The sequence below is a fragment of the Vanessa atalanta genome, chromosome 9, assembly GCF_905147765.1.
Source record: "Vanessa atalanta chromosome 9, ilVanAtal1.2, whole genome shotgun sequence".
NCBI lineage: Eukaryota > Metazoa > Arthropoda > Insecta > Lepidoptera > Nymphalidae > Vanessa > Vanessa atalanta.
The window spans coordinates 4,824,132-4,850,306 of NC_061879.1; the positions used below are offsets into that span (position 1 = coordinate 4,824,132).

Below are 26,175 nucleotides of genomic sequence, written 5' to 3' on the forward strand. Positions count from 1 at the left end.
TCACCTTTTCTTTAGTATTAGGTATTTAAAATTGTCTTTTTATATTCCATATACATAAAACTACTAGTCCAAATTGTATTGTGTTATTTTAAAATTCATTTTGAAGAGGATTAATACTAAATAACTTAAAATAGATTAAATAAGTATATTGTGCCGTCACATAAAATAACAAGAAATATCTTTGAAAGAGAACAACTCATAAACATAGTGGTTTATTATCACGAATGAGTTAATGTATTGTTTAATTACTAATTATACAATATACTAATTATTATAAAAGAGCCCTTCGTCACAGAACCTACTCTAAGAAAGTCTTCTAGCATACTGTCAAATATTAGTTAAACGAACGAAAGAACTAAAAGTAGACAATGAGATTTTGACATAGACAATTTTACCAATCGTTATACATATTCCTAGCACATATTATATTTAATACTCTCTATGGTATCCTGAAAAAATCTCAACTTGTGTAATATCAATTGTATTTGTAGTTTTAGTATGAATCCGGGAAAAAAAGACAAAAAATTGTTATTTCTTGTATTAGTATATCGTATCAAACGATACGCACCATTAGCTTGAAATATTTTATAACTATGTACATATACTAACTTAATACTTTAGGTTCAAAATATTATGTGTATGCAATGCAGTGTTGAATACTGAATAAAGAGATTTTAGATAGTAGCTATATGGTATATATAGTATGGTATAATACTACGTTTGTTGTTTCCGTAATCCGTTACGTCCTCTGGCAGTAGCCTCACTCCTCTTATACAGTCAAGTCTCAAGGTTAGTTAAGTTTAGTTGCTTTAAAGTTGTCGTGATGAACTGACCGTTTCGAAGTGTAATATCTAGTCAATAACCAGATACAATTATTACGTTTTGAATTTAACACTGTGATTAAATATATCAAATATTTTAATTTTGTAAAATAATTTATTTTGAAAAATATTTTTTTGGTAAGTTGACAATTTTTCTCTGATTTAAGTTAGTATATACCTAAAACAAATGGATGTGCCAATAAACAAATGTAATTTCGTATGCATTACTTTTTTGTGCGGGTTACGTTAAAAGAGTAGATGTTTTTTTATATTAGAAGTTATATAAATATACATCAAACACATGATTATGATGATATGATTTTAAGATAATGAGGTCAACGGGGTGCCATTCAGCCTTAAAAAAATTTTTAGACGATAAGCAGTTAATATACACACTATGTAACGTTAATAATGATTTAATATATTTTTTTCTGAATATAGATACATAGTAAAATAAATATTTAGGTATTTAAATTACTACTATTTAATATTTCACTTATTACTTTTATTTAACACTTCTACGTGATTATAAATATATATGTATGTAGTATAATGGTCAGGGCCGAATTAACCATGTCGGGGCCTCTAGGTAATGCACTTAGAGGATAATTTATTTTTTATTAATAATTTTCTAAAATATATTATTTCTACCACAATGCAATTTTATTTATGATATCAATGTTTTATTTTTAAAATTTCGCAATTGTTGGCCTGTCGCCGAGTCCCCTAGTCCACGCGGAGTACCTAGGCCCTATATAGTTGCCCTCACTGCCTAATGGATAATCAGGCCCGGCTTATGGTATTAAATTGAACATTTTTAAATAAATAATAAAAAATGTGAAACAAGTTTAATTCAGAGTAAATATTTAGTATTTTACTATTTTTTTGTTATTTTACCTTTACACGAATAGGTGTCCATTTTTAGGTTTTATTAAGTATAAATCAAAATAAATATTATCATCACAATATCAAGCATCCATAATTTACTCTTTAATTATTAAATTAGCTAAGATTAAATATTGAAAACAAAACGTAAAAATTTACTCATGTTTTAAGGTACCGTTTTAATATGACGAAAATGACAAAAAGAAAACGAAAATTAATTACTCAAAAAGCAGTAAATTCTAAGCATAATCGAACAAAATGACAAAAAACTATTAATTAGTAGTTTTCGTATTTTTAAATTTAATTTCGTTAACATATTTAAAATTACGATTATTTTCACTTGTTTATTGTTCATTGAAGCGATTATTCAACATTGTTACATGGTTTTAGATCTTTGTGTAAGCTCGTCTGAATAGGTACCATCAGATATTCTACCGCCAAATAGCAATACTTAGTATATCTTATAATGGTAGTATATAATGGTGGTAGTAACCACTTACGATCAGGCGACCATGAACCACCAGGTGACCCACTAGCCGGTCTCATATTCCAAAAAAGATATCCGTGTTTCAAAAGTAATTTACCATATTTTTATATATTTTAAATTAGATTGATTGATAAAATAATAATATATAAAAATGTATTGCAATCAATATAACAACATTGTGTCTTTCCTTGTCTTTTTTTACTTATTTTCCTTGGATTTTTTACCTAAGGCTAATTTTATTTCAACCGCGGTTCCATTTTGAACATTCATTTATTCTACATTTTAATAAATAACCAACATGTAAATTGTTGTACCTGCGAATGCAATCACCAACTTACGTGTTACATTATTTGTAGCAATAACAACGCTGAGGTTTGGTTTTATTCGCAATATTATTGTAATACGTTATTTGAATTTTCAGTGGGAATTTAAAAATGAGCTTGAAGGTAAAAACATTTTTTAATCTGAGTCTTATTTGCTTATTTGCTGTTTGTGGACAAGTGCGAACTGAAGACCTAAATGGGTAAGTCAAATACTATATTATTATGATGTTCGTGGCTACTACGCTCGAACTCATATTCTTGCCAAACAAACATACACGTGAATGTAAAAAAACAGTCTCGTGAATTATTGAAAAAAAGCCATAAATTAATTTAAATATAATTTGAAAAGTTACTTGTCTTAATCTAAATCCTGAACGCCGTTAGGGAGTAGTTGATCATTTAATGATATTATTTAAATGTAAAATTATATATTTAGCTGATATATAATTAGTGGCAACATTTAACTTAGATATATTAAATAATTTTGATTGAAATATTTATTTAACTGAATTAGGACTACTAAATATTTTTAGGACTACAACAGTAACGCCAGAAAGTATCGACAAAGATGATATGGCGAATGTCATTAATAATGTTGGATATAAAATTATGAAAAATATGATGAGTGCAGAAATCGATAAAAATATTATAATATCTCCAGTGGGAATTGCAGGTAAGAATTGCGTTAACGGAATTTAAATATTGCTGAACTTTGATGTCGAAAAACGTTTGAATGTTTGTAACAAGGCTAAAAAAGTTGGGTTGTTGATAATAAGTATAATAAATGGCATACCTTAAGAATTTGTTAATTGTTCGACACATGTGCAAAGAACATGTTCTTGGCAGCTTTTCTATTCTGCTTTAGTTATACAGTACAAGAGTATATACCTATGTAATAATTTTATTAAAACAAAAGGACAATATAACAATGAACACTACAAAAAACACATACACATACATTACATTAATTTTTAAAGAACTTCGTTCAGCACTTATTGTAATGTTTGTAATTTGTAATCCTCATTAATCTGCCCTTCAAACGGATCTCCTACCTTTTCCTACTCATTGGTTAATCCGACTAATATTACTGTTTATTAAATACACACAGGGAAAAACCTTTTCACAATTGATTTTATCATTGTCATCACGATAATTGATAAGGTAATATTTACATGTAATTTAATGGGAAGTTAAGAAATTGTGCAAAAAAAAGAGCCAAAGAAATCGGTAATAAAAAAACTACAATATTAATATTAATTGAATTTCTGGCTAATTTGATCATTTTGTATATGATGTTTTTCAATCGATAGATGTTTTATTAGCTTGTAGGTATAGCCTGGAGAACAGGATCAATACATAAATGATCGAATCGAATAAATAAATACATAACATATTGCGTATATATTTGTACAGCATATAAATAGGAGAGTCGCCCAGAACACAACTGAAACGTTACCCAACTAAGAACATATATAAAAAAAACTCAACTAACTATATAGAAAAAATTGTAAAGATGAATAAAAATGTCATTACAATAATAATTAATTATTGTTTAACAACAATAAAGCCTAATTTTTTCTTGAATATTTTTTATACTAATTAGTAGTTAGTATTTATAACCATAAACAGCTTATTAAAATAATTATTCAATATTTTTTATGTAAGTTAGGTAGGTGTGTATAATTTGTTAAAGTCATAGAAGGTTTGAAGATTCTTCCACGACGTAGTTCCACGTAGATCCAAATGCGGGTTGATGGTGGTGGATTCGGGAGATTTTTGTCCCACACATGCAGGTTTCCTCATAATATTTACATTTACGACCGAACATGAAATGAATTACATTGATAAAAATTTATTGGTGCTTGCCAGGGTTAAAATCCGCAACCCGATTTAGTTTTACATATTAACAACTGGTAAGACCGTTTTGCTTTCGGGATGGTATAACGTAATTATGCCTTTGTCTTTGGATTGATTTGATCAATTAACCTTATGAAAAATGCATCGCAAAGTAAACAATAAATACATAAATAAATTGGTTTATTTCAGGATTGCTGGCAATGACTCTTTTGGGTAGTGCCGGAAAGTCATACGATGAGCTGGCCGAGACGCTCGGGTTTTCTCAAGGTAAGCCTGTGCCGACACTATAAATAACTTTATTGCGTGGACATGGTACATACTAAAATAAAGGATTTGTTAACTGAATAGGATAATTCTCCGCATGCCACTTACACTTTGTCGAAATTCAAATTAAATAAGTACCTACAATCTCGATATAGTTTATAATAGAAAATATTGTAAATTTTACTGTAAAATTGTACTAAAAACTAGAATAAAAAAATAGGTAATTTTTTTCCTTAAAGTCAGATGGTCGCAGCTTCTCAGCCACTTTGTGTTTATTACTGTCTAATATGAATAGGATACGTAAGTTAGTTTGTTCGTTATGCTTATATTCTTTACTACTTAACTGATCAACATGAAATTTTGTATATATGTAAGTTGCAGCAGATACAGAATTGGATATAAGTAGTACCTAGAACCTGTCCCCGAAAACTAGCAATAAAAAGAATTAAGACGATCGTGTTTTTTTTTATTGTTAATATTTTGTCCTAACTTTGTTTTTGATTAAAATCCAAATCATTTTCTAATTTTAAGTTCCCTATATTATCATCACATAATCGATTGAAATCTCGTAATCATCATAAATTATGCCTTTCGTCCAATATGTGAAAAGTAAATAAAAAAATATCGCAAAAGCACTAAAACGTTTGACATGATTCGTTTACCAATTGCTAAGTCAATAATTGAGATTATGTGTCAATTATTTAAATATGTTATATACCTATATATACATTTTCAAACAGCCATAGCTAGAACGTATATACATCTTAATTATATTTCGCGGAAACATGGGTATTTGGTGTGGTTTTCCGCAACAAATGTTACGCTAGTTTTATATTTAATTTGGACGTTAATTTGCTTATGAATAATAATTGACAATCGTATAATTATAACTTCCTTGATACTTTGTTAGATTTATATTTGACATATATTTTATTTTATTAAGATTAAGTACCGTATAGAATAGTGGTAAAATGTTTCAAAACGAAATAAAGCAACCAAACCTCACTATCTTCGATTAGTCGATGTATACGCTATATTACCGTAAATATACATTTATTTATATATATATATATATATTTTACAGACATAATAATGAATCGTCAATATCACGAAAACTTTGGCGATCTATTAAAGAGTTTGAATTCAAATGATACAACAACCAAAACGATGTACGCCGACGCACTTTTCATTGATTCTAAGTCAAAGCTTCGAGAAGCGTTCCGAACATACTTGAAAACTGTTTACGATGGCGAAGCAAGAGCAGTTGACTTCACCGACAGAGATACCGTTAAAATGGAAATAAACGAGTGAGTCAATTCAATTGTACTTGTCTCCATTTCAAGTAATTTCACTCATGAGTAAAGACATTGTTGACTAATATACCATGAGCGACATGAACAATTGATGTCACGGGTTTATTATTGAAAAATGTAAAAGAAATTGATTTGACTTAGACGACAAAATGGGTTATTGTTATTGTATTGTTTTAAATGTAAAGATTAGACTCGGACTGAATACATTCTTTAAAACTTTCTTCACATATTATTAAATTAAAATGATTCATTCTAGGTGGGTGAGTAATCACACAAATGGAAAAATTTCCGACTTTTTAAAAGAACCACTTCGAGGCGACACCAAAGCAGTCTTAATGAGTGCCTTATATTTTAGTGGACAATGGAAATCACCGTTCTTTCAAGAATACACGATGAAGTAAGTTCTCAACATATTTCAAAACAAGTTTAATGAATGTTAAAGAAAGAGCGCGGTTGGACAGGATAGAGTTCCAACTAAAATATAAAATCTAGTTGTAGTAAGGTCTCATAATTACTAAATCTTGAAATCATCTTATCATCGAAAGGTATCTTTTTGAACTGCCGGAATTGATGGTCATTAATAAAATATTAGATAGTTAGAAATACGTATTCACTTAGTCATCTTTTTTTTTAAAGAATGGCTTCAAAACGGAAACGAAATATCTCGATTTAACTGAAACTATAAACAGTCTTAAAATCTAAATTTATTTATTATATTGTTACTATCTCGTTTCAATACTCTACCAATCAGTCATGTTGTTTGTAGATACATTACTGACCAGTGCAGTATTTAATATCTTATTGTTTGTAATATCTTATATTATAGATTCCCGTTTAAGAAAAGTAATGGAGTAGTAATGACAGACCTGATGATGAACATGGGAAATTTTGATAGCATTTACTCGGTGGAAGATGGTGAGCCTTTAAAATGTTCCTTAACAACAACAACAATTGTTTTTTCCAATAGCACTTTTTTACTTAAAATAATGAAATAATATAAAAGATTGTGAATTAGGTTTTAATGTGTTATTGATGTTAATTACAGAACCAGATTTTGTTATCCATTTCAAAATGCTTTTTGAATAATATTTATTTAATTATATACAATTATAGATAAACTTTATTTGAGTAACTCAACAATAAATGTCAATTTTTAAGCAGGTGCTTTCTTAGGAAAAGTAAGTACCCTTGGATTGGAACACTCTGATAATCCAGTTAACACCATTATTTCTTATTCAGATGTTCACATGGTAGCGATTCCTTACAATGACGGCACAACGTTATATGCACTCAAACCGCGAAAACCTCATAAGCAGAACCTAACAGAACTCATGAACAATTTAAACTACACAAAGATCGACAATCTTATCAATAAAATGCAAAGTAAAAAGATAATCATTAGGTTCCCGAAAATGGACCTAAACTTTAGTGCCAATTTAGAAGATCCACTAAAAGCATTAGGAATTAAATCTATTTTTATACCCGGGAAAGCAAACTTTGCTCTTATGATTGACAGTACTAATGCCTTAAACAAGACTGAGAATGAATTAATTGCAAGAATAAATGATTCTAAAGATTTCGACCTAAACTTGAGGAATATCATTGATGATCTACCCAATCCTGGTGTTTACGTGGATTCTATACTACATGATGTAAGAATAACGATAGATGGTGAGTGCTACAAAAAAGTAATTTAATATTGTACATACATATCTCTTTATTTCACTTATTAGTAAAGTTAACATTTTTTTTTAATTACATCTGTTCCATAAAATTAACAGGCAGTTTCTAAAATGTCAAAGTCAGATTGACTAATCTGACTTAATACTGAACACCTATTGGTCGCGTATTGTTTTGATGGCTGCCATCGACCAATGGGTGATCGGCTTTTCAGAAACTGGATGTGACTCATAATACGACACATAATAAGAAACGTAGAGATTTAAAAAAAAAACTATTATATATACCAAAGCCCTTTTTATGCATCCACTTACATAGACAAAATTACAAATTACTATGAACATTTTTTTTTACTCTACAAAAATGATAATCCCGATAATATAATAGCGTACATTATTTATTCTTCCACTAAAACTATTCTAAAAGTCTTTGAGAATAGTTTTTGTGTGTACAATTAGCACTTAGGAAGATGACCAAATTTTATCAACCGTTCTAACAGATCGTTTCATCGTTAAATCAATGTAAAAGGTGTTATATAGACGTCGTTAATGAATATAAACGTTTTATAAATGTTAATCAGTATGAGATAACACTGTATATTTGTACACCTACATTTGAATCAGACAGTAAACATACAAGAATAAGTTTTGCATTTTATAAATATAGAATATTGTACACAGGAATGAGAATTTAAAATCATTAGCATTCATTAAGCCTTATTGTTCTACTTACGTTACTGAATATTTGAAACTATTCTAAATTATTTTATAGTTTAATCACGTCAAAAATCCAAATAAATAATAAGTGAGCAAAGTATAGCTAGTCGTGTTATTTAAAGAATACAAAACACGATTGTGAACTGACTGAAAATGATTCTGTATCGACTCTAAATAATTATTATAATATTTAAAGAATCATATACACACTCCCAAACAAATAATCGACATAAGTCGGTTTTAAAAACTCTACGAAGTCAGTTCTTATAAAAAAAGGACTAAACTTTAAAGTTTTTCATTAATAAAGAGTTGACGCGCGTGACCTTGACCTTGCGACACACGCTTTTGCACTAAAAACAGCTGACAGTTAACAATAACGTCTTTTCTTATATCAACATTCCTTTTACAATTTACCGGCTTATTACATGAAAAATAGCTTAGTAAAATAATTATGGACAAAATAAAGCATTAAAAACAATAATTAATTTTAAATGGTTTCACTTAAATATTAAATTTTAAATCAGGTTGGAAATTTGAACTCATGACTCCTATCATTATAGGCTCATCCAGTCTTCATCAGCTAAAAACGAAAAGCCTGAATGTTATACTCAAGTGAACTTAATTTATCGCGAGATAGGCCTTTAAGGCGCGACCTTAGGTGTGGCATAGCCTTGTCTATGAAGGTGCCATTTATTTGTTTTATTCAGTATACGTTGTAGGAGGCACAATTTTGTATACTATGTTTGAACAATTTTGATACTTAAAGTTTTTATGGTACCAATTTTTACATCTTGTTATTTATTTGAAACCATAATCAAAGGGTTTAAATTTTCTCAAAATTGTACTTTCTGCATTAGCATTGTTGTTATTTCCATTCAAAAGAATTTAGTATAGAGGATTATTATTTTAAAAAGATGCTAATGATTTCAAAGTTATCACTGTATAGCTTAAAACAAAATTATATTTAAACATAACATAAATACAGACACATACATTAAAATATTTTTTGATTCATTGTCTGTCTTAAAAAAACTTTTTAGATAATTCTGTTTGCTTACAAGCAAACAATATTACATTAGATATTAGATACAAAAAAAGTATATAAATAAAGGTACAAAAAAGTTGGGTGCTTCTTTCAAAAATTTGGTACACATGGCAGAATCAATGGTTATTGTCTGAATTAAAATCTGCAATCACCATTTATTATCTTTGTGTTTCATTTACTATAACTGATGTTACTTTGTGCTTTACAGAATATGGAACAGAAGCAGTTGCAGCAACTATTGGAATATTGAGTAGATCAGCTGAAATGTTTTACGCAGATTCACCATTTTATATGTTTATAAGAAATGACAAAACTAAACTTGTTACGTTCAGTGCTGTTATATTTGATCCCACTTGTTAAAATTGTTATAGCATTGAATTTATTAAATAATATAATAATACATCCATGTATAATATTCAAATAAGTTTATTATACAGATAATTAATAGTGTATGATAATTAAAAAATATTTATTTTATGTCTAGTTTTTTACTATTATAATGTGTTGAAAATGATTATGTTAATTTTATAGAACTAGATTTACATTGATTTAAAACTTGTATCATTTATAAAATTAAATGATTACCTATTGCTGCGTAGCTTTTCTATCCTGTCATTAAGAGTCTGTTTCCACTGTTCTTCTGAAATACTCTGTGCCCAATCTGGTATGGAATCTTGAGGTAATGCAAAGTTGGCCATCAATGACATGACCTGAAAAAGATCAGCTTTATATTAAAAAATGAATGTTTTTTATATGTAGGTTTCCTAATGCCATCACAGTACAATAGATATGAGTGAGCACATGTTATGCCTAACTCATATCACATCACATGACTGTTTCCACTTCTCTCACTTCAAAATTTAGAATTCCAATGTATGCCTGGCATATTATTAAATGTAACAAAATTGCTATTGTTAATAATTTGTATGTAATTTGATGAGTAAAACATGGAATAATATACACAACACACTCAAGATCCTTTGTAAGACAGGATTATTGAACGGTCTGTGCAAATTCAAAATGTCTTTGTAAATCATTACTCATTTGCCCTTCAATCATTTTGAATTTAGTGCAGTGTTTTTTTTGCTTGTATTAAACTATACCTCTAGTCATATACTGAATTATTCCTTTTCTGCACAAGTAATGTCATATAATCTAGTCCTTTTGCCCTATAGTTACATAAAAGTATATGTACCAACACATATAACTTAACATTCTGTATGTGAATTTTTTAATGAAATATATTTTTTGAAAAGTTTGTCTTTGTCATTATATTTGTCAACCTGGAATTGTGAAACATCACATTACAAAAACGAGCATAAATTATTGTCAGATGTCATATGTAGATTAACATTTTAATGTTAAATGTTTTAATAAATTTTTTGAAATACCTGCTGTGCTCTCGCATTATCCATTTCAATTGGATCACTGTGGCGAGGCTCACTCCAAACTTCTCTCGTTAAAGCATTTTCCATTGGCTCTATAGGTGGTACATTGCTAGGTGGAGTTGCATTGTGCTCATTGCTCTAAAAAATATGCATGTATTAATAAATATTACAATAATTGCTTGATATGTCACAAAGAAAACATTATCATTTACATCTGGTTCCTCTTCACTTTCTCGATCCGAAAGTACTAATTCAGGACCTTGTGGCAAGGGCTCGTAACCAAAATGATCATTATGTTCATCATCACTGTCTTCGTGATTACCATTGGCCATCAAATCGTGTCTAGGAGGAGGTATTAAGTTTTGTGGAGAGTCGTCAGGTGGATCTGGGCCGTCACATACCATTTTTTATGAATAAGATATAAAATTACGTTGGTTGCTGTCTATATAAATAATATATATTTGATTATGATTATACACAAATTATAATCATTTGAATGATTTCTTTGTAAGAAGAAAATCAATATTAAAAATCTCGGGATAAATGATTAAAGCAAAAAGTAGTTTTAAATAAATTAAACCCAATATAAGAATTTGAAACGAAAAAAATTATTTATTTGACATTTGGCATACCGCATAGCAATTAGCAAATAGCAATAGTGTTAGTGAATAGTGATGTACATTCATAGGATTTAGGTTTTTAAATTCTTGGATAAGGTTAAGCTTAAGATCATTTAGAAAAATATAGTGATAAAATTAAAAACATATTTAAAATTAATTATTATATATCGTCGTTGTGCCTGCAAAAGTTGCTATGTATTTTTTAATTTATATTATTTATGCCGTTTTAATCGTTATTTCGATACGCACCTACTGTAAAAATAGTTTTGTGATAACTTCAATAATTTAAAAGTTTTAAAATTTAGCTATGTGACGTTCATACATGGATAGCTACATAAATTGAAACTTTATGACTCCATTCGAAAGTTTGTTTGCTACGTTGTAGGCATCACCTTCCAAACCATCGATAAGAATAATCTTGCAAATCTTTTAGGAGACATTGATGATGATGTATAAATATGATCATTAAGTTCGGCCACACATGGAATACTGCTCTCACCTCTGGGCGGGTGCTCCCCAGTACCAGCTCCTTCCATTTGACCGTATCCAACGTAGAGCGGCTCGAATTATCGACGATCAAGCCCTTTCCGATCTGCTTGATCCTTTGGCTTTGCGTAGAGATTTTGGATCGCTCTGCATCTTCTACAGAATTAATCACGGGAAAAAAATTTCACCTTCGGACATCTCGTCAAAATTCCAAATATCACCCGCACCACCTAGATGTCCGAAAATCCACAACAGCGCGATTTTTAAGACATTTTCTGCCTCGTATAACCACTCTGTGGATCCAGCTTTCGCCGGCGGTTTTTCCGAAACGACACGACTTGGGAACCTTCAAGAAAAGAGCGTACTCTTTCCTGAAAGGCCGGCAACGCACCTGCAAGCCCCCCGGTGTTGCAGATGTCCATGGGCGGTCGTAGTCACTTTCCATCAGATGAGCCTACTGCTCGTTTGCCACCTTTTGACATAAAAAAAAAGTAATATTAGAAAAAAAATAGTAATAATATCTAAGTCCTGTCCCAATCATGTTCAAATGAAATAAAAATTTTATGTACTCGATCGCAGCACCACGTACTAAGTACCAGGATCGGGTAAATCATCCAAGAACCAACAAAAAAAATCATCGACATCATTAATTTCATCGATTCTTTTTATTTGACATAGAAATTATGGTACTGAATGATCTGCACAGTATAAGATTTAATAACTTTTGAATTTATTTTATTAAAATAGGTCATAGATTCTATTCTCAGGAATAAGTACAAGTGCTAATAATAAAACAACAATATCAAATTGATACAGAATATAGTAGGAATAAAATAATACTATAACTAGTACTACTATGAAATATTAAAAGCTAACAAAATAGTCGTGATGGTGATACTAATTCTAGAAGCAGATTGATATTTAATATTTGAAAATTAACGTAATAAAAATTTTAAGCTTCAATCAGATAGTCCTAAATCTGTTTTAATCACTTTGGTCTTAATAAAGCACTCTATTCTTATATCTTACTGTTTGTGAGTAATTTTAAAAATCTGCATATGATATAATTGTTATACTTACATTTAATCGATACCTGATATTACATTAAAGATGTATATAATAAACATATTTCAATATTTATCTATGCCATCGAGCAATAATTGTCTGTGCTATTGACTGTTGAAGTGTCAAATAGATCTCAAATAGTTCTCTTTACCACGCGTAAGTTTTGTCTAGTCTAGTATCTGCTGAAATACTTTAAAAAAAAGTCTCATTTAAAATTGTATCAAAAAAAATTAAAAGTTTAAAATGGCCGAGACAATGAGACAAACAGTTGCTACAATATTAAAAAGTATAGAAAGGTATAACCCAGCTAATCTTCACACGTTAGAACGCTACGTTGAAATGCAATCAAAGGAGAATACTTATGATTTGGAAGCAAATTTAGCCGTGCTCAAACTTTACCAATTTAATCCTGAAAAGTTTAACCCTGATATAACGTGTCAAATTCTACTAAAAGCGCTTACAAATTTTCCTCACACCGATTTTACTTTGTGCAAGTGTTTGCTTCTCGAGTCAGTTGTAAGTGCTAAAATAATATTATATATATTTGTTTTTTACTGTAATCAAATTTTTATTCTAAAACCTTGACAAATTTATTAACTTTCAGGTAGAAAATGAAACAATATCTCAAATTAAATATTTGGCTGACATTTTAGAGCAATGTGATTTCGCTCAGTTTTGGAACAGAGTTCATCAGATGCCAGAGCTTTGCAATCGCATCAGCAGCTTTTATGACTCCATTCGCAAGTTTGTTTGCCACGTTGTAGGCATCACCTTCCAAACCATCGATAAGAATAATCTTGCAAATCTTTTAGGAGGCATTGATGGTTAGTATAAAGATGATCATTAAGTAATATTAGAAAAAAAACAGAAACTATGAACTTTCTGTTTTTCATGTGACCAATCAGAATGAATAATTTTAATATTAAATTATTTCCAGACATTACTTTGAAACATTGGGTAAAAAAATATGGTTGGCGTGATGAAGGAGATCTTATCTTTATAGCAAATCAAGATGAAAACATCAAGACCAAGAATATTACTGAGAAAATTGAATTCGAACACCTAGCTCCATTGATGGCTATTTTGTAAAGAATATTTGATTGAAAATAAATATTGTCAATTTGTGTTAATCTACATTGCACAGTTTACTTTAATTAAGATTAAATATTCTTAACTTACTATGCGTTTTTTTTTTATTTATTATGTTATAGTGAATTAAATTATCTTAACATTTTAAAATAAATATGTGCATATGTTTTAGAATTTTTAAATTTTAGAGAATGTTAAATAGAAAAGTAATATTTATGAATCGCCAGAAAAATAAACATAATTAAAACAGATGGATCAGTTTCATAATTTTATTTACTGAAATACAGTCAATAAAAGACTAAAATTTTAAAATATATTTTTATTATTTTATAAAATTTTAAATAACAAATTTCAAAAATGACTTGATATAATAAAATAATATAACAATGTATAAAGTATAACTTTCTGTGTAAAAACATTTTTATGCTTTCTTTCCATGACTGTACCCAAACTCCTTTCCTCCTGCATGGCCGCCCTTCTTACCATGGTCATGATGATGGGCATGGTGCTCTTCATGTCCATGATGACCTTTGTGTCCTTTATGGTCTTCATCATAATGTCCTTTGTCATGTTTTCCTTTCTTACCATGATGTTTTTCGTGATGACCTTTCTCATGATGACCGCCCTTCTTATGATGCCCTTCTTTATTGTCATGATGGCCATGGAAGTCTCCATGCTTGTGGTGATGACCACCCTTATGGAAGTCATCATAAAACTTATGTTCCTTATGATATTCATCTTTGTGAGATTTGTGATGGAATCCAGTGGTCTTTGAACCCTTTTTGTGACCTTTTTTATGACCAAACTTGCCACCCTTATGACCATGTTCTGCCTCATGATGTTCGCCATGGTGGTCATGTTCGTCGTGGTGTTTCTTTTTGTGTCCACCATGTTCGTCGTGGTGACCTTCATGATGATGTTTGCCGTGTTTACCATGTTCTCCTTTATCATGATGATGGTGAGACTTATATCCCTTTTCACCCTTTTCCCCTTCTTCCTTGTGGTGATGAGCATGGTGTTCTTTCCCACCGCCCTCTTCTTTGTGGCTGCTCTTTGCCTCTTTCTTTTCCGTTCCTGCGAGCACTTGGTCTAAGGACTCGGATGCTTCTGGGTTTTCTTCATTTTCAAGATGACGAGCGTTTGCCAGTAACGCACTGCAAACTAGCACCACGAGAAAGAATAAAGCCTTCATGTTTACTGTAAAAAGATTTAAGTGTTATTTTTTTTTCGCATAAGGTAATAATTATTGTACTTGAAATTGTCTTACCAGAAGATATGAAGGCTTGCTGAGCTGGGCTCGTTGTGGTGTAGTCGTTGCAATAGTTTGCATTTATATTGATAAAGTCGCTTTCATCTGTTGTCGATTACAGAGTGATCTTTAGCAATCACATTGCTGTATATTTCTGGACGACTGATTCCGACGGTTAAGGTGACGACATCAGTAGTTTACGGTTAAACAAAATTAGTTCCGTTACAGTGCCTATTATATTATTAGATTGATTTATTATTATAACATTTTTATTTGTAGAATAAAAATAAAACTTCCCTTAAAATAATAACAATAATTATTTATTTACAAAACTATTGGCATAACAAAATGTAAGTAAAAAAATTATATAATTTATTTTAAACGTAATTTTAGAAAGTTTAGTGTTTCCCATGATGGAATCCCCAGTGCTTGTGATCTTCGTGACCGCCCTTCTTTCCGTGATCCTCGTGGTGGTGATGATGTTCCTCATGTCCATGATGTCCTTTGTGACCCTTGTGATCTTCATCATAATGATGCTTATCATGATGGCCCTTTTTGCCATGATGATGTTCGTCATGTCCGGAATGATGATGGCCGCCCTTTTTGTGATGACCTCCATGTTTTTCATGATGACCGTGGTGCTTGCCATGCTTGTGATGTTTTCCTTCTTTGTGGTGGTCATCATAGAAGTGATGGTCCTTGTGGTATTCGTCCTTATGGTACTTCTTATGGTAACCTTCAACTTCTTCACCCTTATCATGATGTTTTTTGTGGTGGTGTTTACCGCCCTTGTGATGATGTCCATGTTCGTGATGTTTGCCGTGATGATCATGTTCATCCCAGTGCTTTTTATGTCCACCGCCATCTTCATGGTGATGGCCTGCATGATGATGTTTGTGATGTTCATCATGTTCACCTTTGTGATGGTGATGGTGACCTTTGTGACCTTTGTGACCCTTTTCACCATGTTCGTGATGATGATGACCGTGGTGCTCTTTACCACCACCTTCTTCGTGATGATGGCCTTTATGATGGCTAGCTGCAGCCACCAAGTCAGATTCCTCCTTGCCGATCTCGCGGCCGGAGCAAACAACTAAGGCGCATCCCAATAAGGTAAGGGCGACAAGCGTCCTCATTGTTACGAGTATTTTAGATAACTAAGCTTATGGTTTTACCACTGGGACTCAACTGACTTTACAACCGCTCGACAGGGCATTTATATAAATCATTAAAGTAGCTGATTGCAGCTGGTGAAATTACCGGGCAAGGACGTCGGAGCAACCGTTACGCCCGTGCCATTTGTTTATTACAACATTACATCAACGCACTTTATAATCATTTAATACATATTTTTTGAATGCATATGTAATTAGTAATAAAAGTTTATCTATACTGTTTATGTAAAGCAAGTCAGAAGAAAAAGTGCTGCCGAGGTATTTATCCGCGTGCGTGTATGCATGTATGTGTATGTACTCTTACAGTCACAAACTAAAATTTATAGGGGCTAAGCCTACATTGCTAGTTTTAAATAGGTAAGTAAATTGTTTAGTTCAAATTGTTTTGTTGTTTTAAAACAATAAATTTATTAACTACTACTAGGTTGCGCCGTACAAAAACAATATAAATAGATACAAGTTTTATTTAATTAGTAGACTTATTTATGTTTACAAATTAGTATGCAGAAGACCTTAACGTTTGAAGATATAGCTTTTTTATTGATAGTTATCTAGAGTTGATGTTCGAATATTATAAAAAATATCCCGATAAAATATTTTATTTGTTCTTAAAGTTTATCGATAAACAAATTATATAATACGATACATTGCAATAGATTGTACAATGAATAAATTTTGTAATTGAGTAGCAGTACCTAGAGATAATTAGATTCTTTGTATGCCGTTTAAATGAATCTGGTGAAATTCTATACAATTCTCATCGATTTGAAACTTTGCAAGGTTTTTGTGTAATTTAGTAATTCGAATGAAGATTCATTTATTGTACCTAATATCGACCGAATGAAAACTATGGTACAAGTGAGATTAGTAGACTTAAAATGGGTCTAGTAAATTTCTTAATTATGGGTTCATACGATTTATTTTGACAAATGTAATGTTTATGACTGTTATATATTTATGACTGTTATTTAGCATTTGAATATTTGATTTATATATTTATTCTATTATTGTAGATATGCATAATATATATTGTCGTCATTAGGTAGGTCTTATATCTGATTTATTTATTATTTTGGTTATTGATTTACTTATACGATTTGTTTTAAACTCTGATTAGTCAGGGTGAGAAATAAATTTCATTGCACGTGGCAATAAAATAATTTTGAAGATGTCGTTCCAAGCATTTCTGTCAAAGTACCCATTCTTTACGGAGACAAGTAGCAACAACGATGTATAATATCACAAGTGTGAGCAGAAAATAAAAATGTTAATAAAACAATAAGAGTACTAATTAATCGCTTCTTCTAACATTTGAATTTTTATAAATAAAAATTTATCTGACTTGTTCTCTCTATATTCTCGTAAAATGTATCTTTCGTGAGCGCGAAAAAATTTGGATCGCAGTGTGTGTGAATTAATTAATCGATGCACTTTTTGTTCCCTTACTTACCTCAAAGTCCGATTCTCATCGACTGCTACTTTTAGACCAGTGTAGGATGGGACCTCACGATCTACAGCTGTAGGTAGTAACTGTAACAGTAATTGTAAAAGTAAATAATTGAATTTAGTTATTTGATGTCACATAAAGATGGTAAAATGGAATAATTATGGAATTGCTACATGAAATACATTTTTACATGGTGATAGGCTTGATAGGCTTGTACAAAGCTCTATATGAAGAGTGGGTTCATCATATATTCTATCGCCAAGCAGCACTACTCGGGAATGTTGTGTTCCAGTTTTAATGAGCCATTGTAACTACAGGCACGAAGGACATCCCAAGTGTGGTGGAGCACAAGCTGATGTAAGGAATCGTTAAAATTTCTCGCGGCGCCCTATGTCTATGGGCAGTGGTGACCCCTGACTGTGTGTAGGTTTAATTTTTGTGTAGCTTATCTGTTTATAATTATTCAAGAATCATTTGTAACCTTATTTTTTGATAAAACAAAACTCCACACCAGCCGTAAATAGCACCCAGTATCAGACAGCTTATAGTTGACCTCATGGACTTAATCAGCGCAGGATAACTTCATCGAAGATGTCTATCTGCTATTTTCGTGTGCTATAATGACTCAATAAAAACTTTTTAATAAAATTACTTCTACTGGGAACAATTCAGTCATTATTATTTTTGTTATATTTATAATATATAATAAACTATGTTAATTTATCACAGATACTTGTGATGTAAGATTTGTACTTCCTCCTACACAATTATAATAGCAACGTAGACCATGTACCATTAATATTTCGTTGACTGCCTCATTGATTTATTTGCTAAATATAAGGTCACAGATCCCGAGGTTCTAGGTTTAAAACCTAGATCGGGCTGATAAAATTTTTTGGGCTTTTCTGTAAAAAAATTCTCAGTCTTTTGGAAGTTGGAAGAAAGTGTTCCCGTGCCTCGAAAAGCATGTAAAGCCAGTGGTTCCGCATTCTTCTGAATTCTTTCCTTTCGTTGTCTTATCGGATTATGAGAATGAAGGAATTAGTGCGCCTGTGTTTGCGCGCACGCACTTGGACATTGTAATGTGTCCTGCGTAGTTGATCGGTTTCCATTGAGATTATGATGAAAATCGGTCAGGACGACATCATCACCATCATATTTCGTTATTGATCAATGTTGAACAGTAATAATATATTAATCTTAATTAATTAATTACTTATTCAACTTTAGTGTTAATAAATAGGAATATTATATAAAACTGTTTTGTTATGTGTTGAACCGAACCTTCAGCTTCGGTTTTGGCCCAAGGTTGTATCGATAGCAGATTGATCGACTTCAGCATCGTTCGGAAATCGACCTTCGCTCGGACACTTACGAGTATTAAAAAAATAATGTCTTTACTTGGTCCCATAAGCGGTCCTTAATAATTTATCCAATTTCGATGAACATTTTTGTATAAATGACGGCGAATATTAATATTATTTTCATCAATTTGAAATTCAAGCTAATAAAATAAATCTTATACTTAATTCATGCCGGTTCTCCAGGGTGTAATATCTAATTAGTAAGTTAGTTTAAAATTAAATTAAAACATCAGCCTGTTCTCTTTACTAGAAAATATATGGAGATTTTACACCAACCCGTATCGGCCATAGCTGCACAGGTTAGCTGCAGGTGATACAGGTTGGTGTTAAATTATAATGCATTTTGGAAATTACAGATTGTAAAGTGAATTTCATATAACGATATAGTTTTAAGATGGATGTAGGTTTATATAATAGTAGTAGTAATAGTTTTCGCCCGCGGCTTTACGAGCGTATGAATTGAGGGAGTTGCAACGCGATCGTTTGAGTATTTAAGACGTGAAAGCGTAACAAACAAATAAGCAGACCCACTTTCGCATTTATAATATTCGTGTACATTTTTATGCGTTGCATATATTTTTTTAACTAACGTGTAGGTATGTCTATCCTTCTGTCACAGCCATTTTTTTCACAATATGTATATATATGTATATCTATATTATATCAAAACAGGCTATACTTATATGTATAGGTAAACACTTTGAGCAAAATTTGAACCTTCGTCCTTTAGTTATGGTCTAATCTTATCTATTGGGCGTATATACAAGACGTCGTCGAATATATCTTTCGTCGTCGAAACAATATAATGATAATTTTTATTTTCGAAGAATTATTATTTACTATTAATTATAAATAAAAAGTGATCTACTACGAAAACTTTAATAATTACTCAACAGTATAACTTCAGCTATATTTATTTGCTGTATAAAACATAGAAAAATCAACGATAACAAATTTCATAATTGGCAACAAAAATTCATAACAATAATTACGGTTAAGTATAATATTAATGCTTTCCATGATGGAATCCCCAGTGCTTGTGGTCTTCATGGCCGCCCTTCTTGCCATGGTCATGATGATGGTGGTGGTGTTCATCGTGTCCGTGATGACCCTTGTGGCCGTGATGGTCTTCGTCATAGTGATGCTTGTCATGGTGTCCATGTTTGCCATAGTGATCTTCATGGTGACCGGAGTGATGATGACCACCCTTCTTGTGGTCTCCGCCGTGCTTTTCGTGGTGTCCATGATGATGTCCATGCTTATGATGTTTGCCTTCGTGGTGGTGCCCGTCGTGGAAGTGATGATCCTTGTGGAAGTGGTCCTTGTGGTGTTTCTTATGGTATCCATCGACATGTTCACCTTTATCATGATGTTCGTGGTGACCATGTTTTTCACCTTTGTGGTGGTGACCATGTTCGTGATGTTCGCCATGGTGATCATGCTCATCCCAATGTTTCTTGTGACCGCCGCCATGCTCATGGTGGTGTCCCTCATGATGGTGTTTGCCATGATGCCCCTCATCACCCTTGTGGTGATGGTGATGTCCCTTGTGACCCTTGTGTCCCTTACCACCGTGTTCGTGATGGTGATGTTCGTGGTGGTGATGGCCTCCACCGTGTTCGTGTTTATGGCCCTTGCTGGCGGCCACGGCCTGGTCCTCCGCTTCATGAGCGGTGCACGCCACTGCTACACATAGCACTACTAAAAGTATTAACACCCTCATGATAGAGAGTTATTGTGACTCTCTATCGGAAGTCCGGTTGTAACTGACGTTTGAAACACAGATTGCCTATTTTATATTAGCAAGTGATCTACTGCGGTGGAGAAACATAAATATTCCGCAACAGTTTTATCGGTACTACTGGTTCAGGGACGCTTTTTAGCTACCGCTGTAATTGTATTTAATTATAAACCAATAGTTTAAAAAACTAAAACCCTTGAAGAGTGATTTCGTAACACGTCGAAGCATGTTGCATTAAAAAAACATATAAAGTGCACACAACAAGTACCTAATATTAAATCTGAGACAATAAGGTTAAGCAACAATACTTTTGATCTTTTATTAAATTAAATATTGAAGAAATTTTGAAATATTTATATTTTAAAAAAGTAGGCAAACTGGATAACGCCATGATCTATAAGAAATATCAATCTCCTGCGTCAACAATCTTTTATTTTAAAATTATTTCCCTTATGCTCACTTATTCCATAAACCGTAAAACAACAATATTAATCACTGCAGTTTGGGGGCAATGAAGTATTAATGTTTATTATTGTTATTTCATTTATATTTTACAAATCATTTTACCTAACTAAACGTGTTCATAACTTTACACTGTAATTCACAGATTATAGTTTCTTTGAATTTTATATCTATTATGAATGTAAGGTATTATATACGAAATGTTTCTATAAAGTCAACCATGTTCGTAGGTCTCGATTCATGCTAGTTGATTGAAGGCGCATAATCCCGAACCAATCGTAAATTATCTGCTTAGTGGATTCTTTGAAAGGCCGCTATTTGGTTAGCGTTAAACAATTCTTCCGAGCGACTAAACTTGTTTAATGTACTCCCTTCCTGCATACGTCCTCTACATTATCTCTCTGTTTGTACATTCACTTCGATTATACACGCCTTTGAGTCTATCAGAGTGATTTTTTAAAATAGGTAAAAGATTATGACAGGATACATATTGAAAAAAAAACAAATTGTAAGTACGATGTGTTTTTTTCTTTCGTTTATTAAGTTATAGTCGATGTCCTATATGATTTATGACGTACAAAATTTTAATAAATTGTCAGCATGTAAATGTTTATAAATATTAATTTTTATTATATCAAGCTATGGAATAGGCATCAGCTCTTTGCTAAATTTATAATTAATATTACATAACGTATGAAAAATTAAAAATAATTTAACGAAAACAATATATATTATTTTCATGCGATACGTGCTGTTAAAATTATTAAGCACATGAAAATTCAGTAGTGCTTTCCAGGATTTGAACTCTGGCTGGCTAGCTGGAACATTTGAACCTTGACTGAGATTCATGTGTTTTAGCTGCTGGGCTATCTTGGCTCGAAGATTTGGTGATAAAGATTTATTTTATTTAATAATATATGAATGATGGTCGACAAAAAAGTTATTAAATAAAAACTATCGAATCTAGGCCAATTTTGTAACTTTCAGTACAACATAATTGTTTAGATACTTCAATATATTTCATCACAACGAATTTATGCTCCAACACTGGACATTATTTTGTATGTTTATATGTATTTTTAAAATAGTATCGATAAATTGATAGTTTGATTTACAAAACGTTTCATAATGCTGATTATTATGTTATATTCTACTCATTTAACGAGTTTGTTAATTTAATATTGGACATGAGACAGCTCGCTGATGCAGTTACACAACTGAATAAGTTCACGATCGACACGCTTCACTGAGTGCTTTTCTAAAGGCTCGCTTTCATTAGACGTACTGTTCTCAAGGTTATTGTAAGAGTTTTTTTTTATACATTTTTATGTCTTCATGGACAATAATGATTTTTTGGTTTCGGAAGAATTTATGACAGTTATTCGAAATGCAACCGATTTATTTTTAACGCTATTGTTGTTTAATTCGCGTCGATAATTCAAACAAGACCTAGTTTTAACAAAGTCCTGTACTAAATACTAATACTCTTATACCTAGCATCGAGGGCGTCATGCTTATGCGTAATACCAAGTAGATAGTTAAGAAGCCTAGCCTACTATATCGCTAAATCCTGTTAGACTAACCACGATAATACTATTACGTTTGTAATATTGGATAATATTTTTTCTTTATTTTGTAATTAGTATAACTTGGCTCAGTAAAACTTACGCAAAAACTAGTCGTAGACTGTGAGTGATTTAGTTCATGTAAGTTTAATAAAATAAAAAATATACTTTAGTATGGCGATTAATATCGATAGTAATATTGTAAACGTGCTATTGTTGGGTTAAGGCTTCATCTCTTTTTTGAGATGGCTTGGAGCTTAATCCACGATACTATCTCAACGCGGGTTGGTGGCATACTTATGTGGTGGGGGTTTTCTCACGATATTTTCCTCAAACGGCCTTATCATTATTTATTTCGTGTACTTAATATACACACATCGTGTACACATAATTAAGCACATGAAAACTCATGTTCATGTCCGGCTTTGAACCCGTAAGTTTCGTTCAACAGTCACGTACTCTAATCACTGAGCCAACTCGGCTCTTTATGTCGATAATAATCAATGTAAATTAGATAGTCTTAGATTATTTCTAAGATGTAAGTTATATCTGACGGACATTTTTGCTCTTACATAACTACTAGATGGTATTATATGCAGGGTGCGCCTTTTTTATTCAACACTAATTTATTCACGGAGAGAGTCGCGTCTTGACTTGTCGTCGTCGTCGTCGTCGCTTTAGCGTTTATATGCTTTGTCATATTAAAACGTGGCACGAAAAGAATCTTTTACCATGTGCATAGCGATACACATGGTAAAAGATTCTTTTTGTTCTGTAAATATATGGCGATCGACGGAGGCACGTTTATGTCTTCGTCTTACGCGCTTCTTATCGAAGTTGTTGCGTTCCCTACAATCTATCCTCATAAAAGCCTGTAGATATACTGTAGTTGATGTGCGACGTGTGACCACAGGAGAATTGCTACACGCGAAGTTTTTAAAAGATACAGTGTGTTCATTTAGTATATATAATTTTATTGTATATAAAAACGATCGTTTTTCAAACTCTTTTTTTATTTAATAATCATTATATACGAAAAAATAATTATTTTTCATTCGTTTCATACTTTTTTCACACGTCGATGCCAATGTTTCACGATAATATTCGTTGAACAATACTTAAGGGCACATCATGTCGAAGTCTTTTTAAAATAAACGATCTCGTTTAAAACGTTGGAATTCGTGACCTTAAATCGTATCGTATTCTTCGCGGACTACATCCAGATATGTCGTCTAATTTATTGATTTTATAAAAGTCAACTGTTAAAATTAGACGGACAATACCGTAAAATGTTCGTTTTATTTATGTATATACCGATGCATGTGCGCGGCGATTAATAAAATAAATCATTATTAATAAAAGGAACTATGCGTAACGATGTACTGACAATATTCATAGGCCGAAATAAAGTTCAACATATCGCTAGATGAACATCACTCGATTTAACTAAAGATATTATTTTCTCAAATAAATGTACCTTAACCTACCTACCCTACGTGCAATTTTATTAACATATTTTTATTTCAAGATATAAAATTCAATAAATTGCATACATGTACCTCTAACTGATATAATTTATTTTCATAGTATATATATTTCATGTATATATATATATATACATATACATATATATATATATATATATATATATACCTATATTAACTTTGAAATAAAATTACAATAGGTCAACATATCTATTGAAACATCACTGAAGACTCTGCCTTTTTTATGTGTTTTAATATTTATTTAATGTAGGAAAGAAAACGACCTCCGTGGTCGAATAGTGTGTACACCGGTTTTCATGGGTACGCCACTCCGAGGTCCCGGGTTCGATTCCCGGCCGAACGATGTAGAAAAAGTTTTCTATGTTGTCTTGGGTCTGGGTGTTTGTGGTACCGTCGTTACTTCTGATTTCCATAACACAAGTGCTTTAGCTACTTACATTGGGATCAGTGTAATGTATGTGATGTTGTCCAATATTTAAAAAAAAAAAAAAAGAAAACAGAAAAATGGGTCAAAAAATGTTAAATGGCCCCCGCTCCTCATTTCTCACCGTCCTTAGACAATATACTATGTTACACTCGCTTAAACCTACCCAAACCGGAACACGGTGATGTACGTATTGTATTAATGTTTAACAGTAGAATAACTGATGTGTCCATACCCCTTTTAAAAAGCTAGTTGGTGTACAAAGCCAGTTCATAGTATTTTTGGTTGTCTACGTTTTCGATAATTCTTAGGCATCTTAAATAGAGACAAAAGAGCTGGATATTGAGCCATTTTTTATGTTGATTAAAAAAAAACAATCATTCGTTGATCAGAATACGATATTGAGGTTATAAATATTTTTTATTTCTGAAAGAACAATAGATTCGACTAGAGTAGTGTTTATAAAAAAATATCTTTAAACTAACAATTTATATAATATTGATATTTATATTTTATATAACAAGAAAGCCTATGTGTGATGTTAAAAGACTTATTTATAAAATTTAATATACAACCGTTTTTATATTTATTCAGAATTACACAAAATATTTATAAATATTTATAGACTTTTATCATTCAATGAATGCCTAAATTTAATGAAAATAAAAATGTAAATAAAGCTTATAATTAAATACTAAGCGATTTTTTCATACGGATTACAAACGGCTTATCGGTTTTAGATATTACATTTAAATTGCATCACAATATACCCACGATAAATACTTTTTTTACATGTGTGTGATATGCATTTGTAATAAGTACATATCACACATCCTTTGAAATTCGATAGATCACGTGAGCGGATTAAATGATTGGCAAATTATCAAAATTATAATTTACTAGCCGTGTACCCGATTGGATATCCCATGAAACATAATTCGGAAAACCACCGAATCTAATTTGAGTTCTCTTCACAGGCTTTGTAGCGACGAACGTGCACACAAACGTTCATCCCTTTAACTCATAAGTTGAAGCCTATATACAGAATACCGAACTATCTCTAAGAAATGACGAATTACTATATGTCTAAAAAATCTTTATTCAATATTGAAGCGTTGCACTTCCTTATTGTTACTTAGGAATCTCCACCGGTTCGGTAAACAAACAAACTTTCATCCTTTATTTAATTTTATTTAGACTTTTC

The 26,175-nt window shown here is 31.4% G+C and overlaps 6 protein-coding genes across 7 annotated transcripts; 2 read left to right on the top strand and 4 right to left on the bottom strand.

Annotated features, from left to right (window-relative positions):
• Window positions 1-735: 735 nt before the first annotated feature.
• LOC125066558 (plasminogen activator inhibitor 1-like) lies at window positions 736-9,843 on the top strand. Of its 2 annotated transcripts, none has more exons than XM_047674684.1 (9): window positions 736-789; window positions 2,615-2,716; window positions 3,050-3,189; window positions 4,563-4,640; window positions 5,722-5,944; window positions 6,207-6,347; window positions 6,777-6,865; window positions 7,190-7,621; window positions 9,600-9,843. In XM_047674684.1, exons 2-9 carry the CDS (start codon window positions 2,628-2,630, stop codon window positions 9,749-9,751), a joined length of 1,344 nt encoding a protein of 447 aa, XP_047530640.1. In that variant the 5' UTR covers window positions 736-789; window positions 2,615-2,627; the 3' UTR covers window positions 9,752-9,843. The 2 variants fall into 2 exon arrangements, with proteins under 2 accessions (XP_047530640.1, XP_047530639.1); XM_047674683.1 differs by having other exon boundaries at window positions 755-959.
• On the bottom strand, window positions 7,643-11,363 carry LOC125066586. The gene is made up of 4 exons (XM_047674718.1): window positions 10,992-11,363; window positions 10,783-10,917; window positions 9,977-10,101; window positions 7,643-9,650 (listed from the first exon to the last, which is right to left on the bottom strand). The coding sequence occupies exons 1-4, from the start codon at window positions 11,181-11,183 to the stop codon at window positions 9,647-9,649; spliced, it is 456 nt and encodes a 151-aa protein (XP_047530674.1). The 5' UTR covers window positions 11,184-11,363; the 3' UTR covers window positions 7,643-9,646.
• Window positions 11,364-13,064: 1,701 nt separating this feature from the next.
• LOC125066584 (eukaryotic translation initiation factor 3 subunit K) lies at window positions 13,065-14,129 on the top strand. The gene is made up of 3 exons (XM_047674716.1): window positions 13,065-13,466; window positions 13,555-13,774; window positions 13,888-14,129. The coding sequence occupies exons 1-3, from the start codon at window positions 13,194-13,196 to the stop codon at window positions 14,037-14,039; spliced, it is 645 nt and encodes a 214-aa protein (XP_047530672.1). The 5' UTR covers window positions 13,065-13,193; the 3' UTR covers window positions 14,040-14,129.
• Window positions 14,130-14,460: 331 nt separating this feature from the next.
• On the bottom strand, window positions 14,461-15,433 carry LOC125066578 (histidine-rich glycoprotein-like). The gene is made up of 2 exons (XM_047674709.1): window positions 15,307-15,433; window positions 14,461-15,236 (listed from the first exon to the last, which is right to left on the bottom strand). Exon 2 carries the CDS (start codon window positions 15,229-15,231, stop codon window positions 14,461-14,463), a length of 771 nt encoding a protein of 256 aa, XP_047530665.1. The 5' UTR covers window positions 15,232-15,236; window positions 15,307-15,433.
• Window positions 15,434-15,686: 253 nt separating this feature from the next.
• On the bottom strand, window positions 15,687-16,424 carry LOC125066579 (histidine-rich glycoprotein-like). The gene has a single exon (XM_047674710.1). The coding sequence runs from the start codon at window positions 16,422-16,424 to the stop codon at window positions 15,687-15,689; it is 738 nt and encodes a 245-aa protein (XP_047530666.1).
• A 3,856-nt stretch (window positions 16,425-20,280) lies between these two features.
• Window positions 20,281-20,997, bottom strand: LOC125066580 (histidine-rich glycoprotein-like). The gene has a single exon (XM_047674711.1). It carries the CDS (start codon window positions 20,995-20,997, stop codon window positions 20,281-20,283), a length of 717 nt encoding a protein of 238 aa, XP_047530667.1.
• Window positions 20,998-26,175: the final 5,178 nt, after the last annotated feature.

Excerpts from the sequence above, each read along its gene's own strand:
- LOC125066558 (XM_047674684.1), top strand. The coding sequence starts at position 2,628 with ATGAGCTTGAAGGTAAAAACATTTTTTAATCTGAGTCTTATTTGCTTA. Across the intron at positions 4,641-5,721 it reads GACGCTCGGGTTTTCTCAAG|ACATAATAATGAATCGTCAA; the intron begins GTAAGCCTGTGC and ends TATATTTTACAG. Across the intron at positions 5,945-6,206 it reads GTTAAAATGGAAATAAACGA|GTGGGTGAGTAATCACACAA; the intron begins GTGAGTCAATTC and ends GATTCATTCTAG.
- LOC125066586 (XM_047674718.1), bottom strand. The coding sequence starts at position 11,183 with ATGGTATGTGACGGCCCAGATCCACCTGACGACTCTCCACAAAACTTA. Across the intron at positions 10,918-10,991 it reads AAAGTGAAGAGGAACCAGAT|AGCAATGAGCACAATGCAAC; the intron begins GTAAATGATAAT and ends CATATTTTTTAG. Across the intron at positions 10,102-10,782 it reads ATAATGCGAGAGCACAGCAG|GTCATGTCATTGATGGCCAA; the intron begins GTATTTCAAAAA and ends GATCTTTTTCAG.
- LOC125066584 (XM_047674716.1), top strand. The coding sequence starts at position 13,194 with ATGGCCGAGACAATGAGACAAACAGTTGCTACAATATTAAAAAGTATA. Across the intron at positions 13,467-13,554 it reads GTTTGCTTCTCGAGTCAGTT|GTAGAAAATGAAACAATATC; the intron begins GTAAGTGCTAAA and ends ATTAACTTTCAG. Across the intron at positions 13,775-13,887 it reads TCTTTTAGGAGGCATTGATG|ACATTACTTTGAAACATTGG; the intron begins GTTAGTATAAAG and ends AATTATTTCCAG.
- LOC125066578 (XM_047674709.1), bottom strand. The coding sequence starts at position 15,231 with ATGAAGGCTTTATTCTTTCTCGTGGTGCTAGTTTGCAGTGCGTTACTG.
- LOC125066579 (XM_047674710.1), bottom strand. The coding sequence starts at position 16,424 with ATGAGGACGCTTGTCGCCCTTACCTTATTGGGATGCGCCTTAGTTGTT.
- LOC125066580 (XM_047674711.1), bottom strand. The coding sequence starts at position 20,997 with ATGAGGGTGTTAATACTTTTAGTAGTGCTATGTGTAGCAGTGGCGTGC.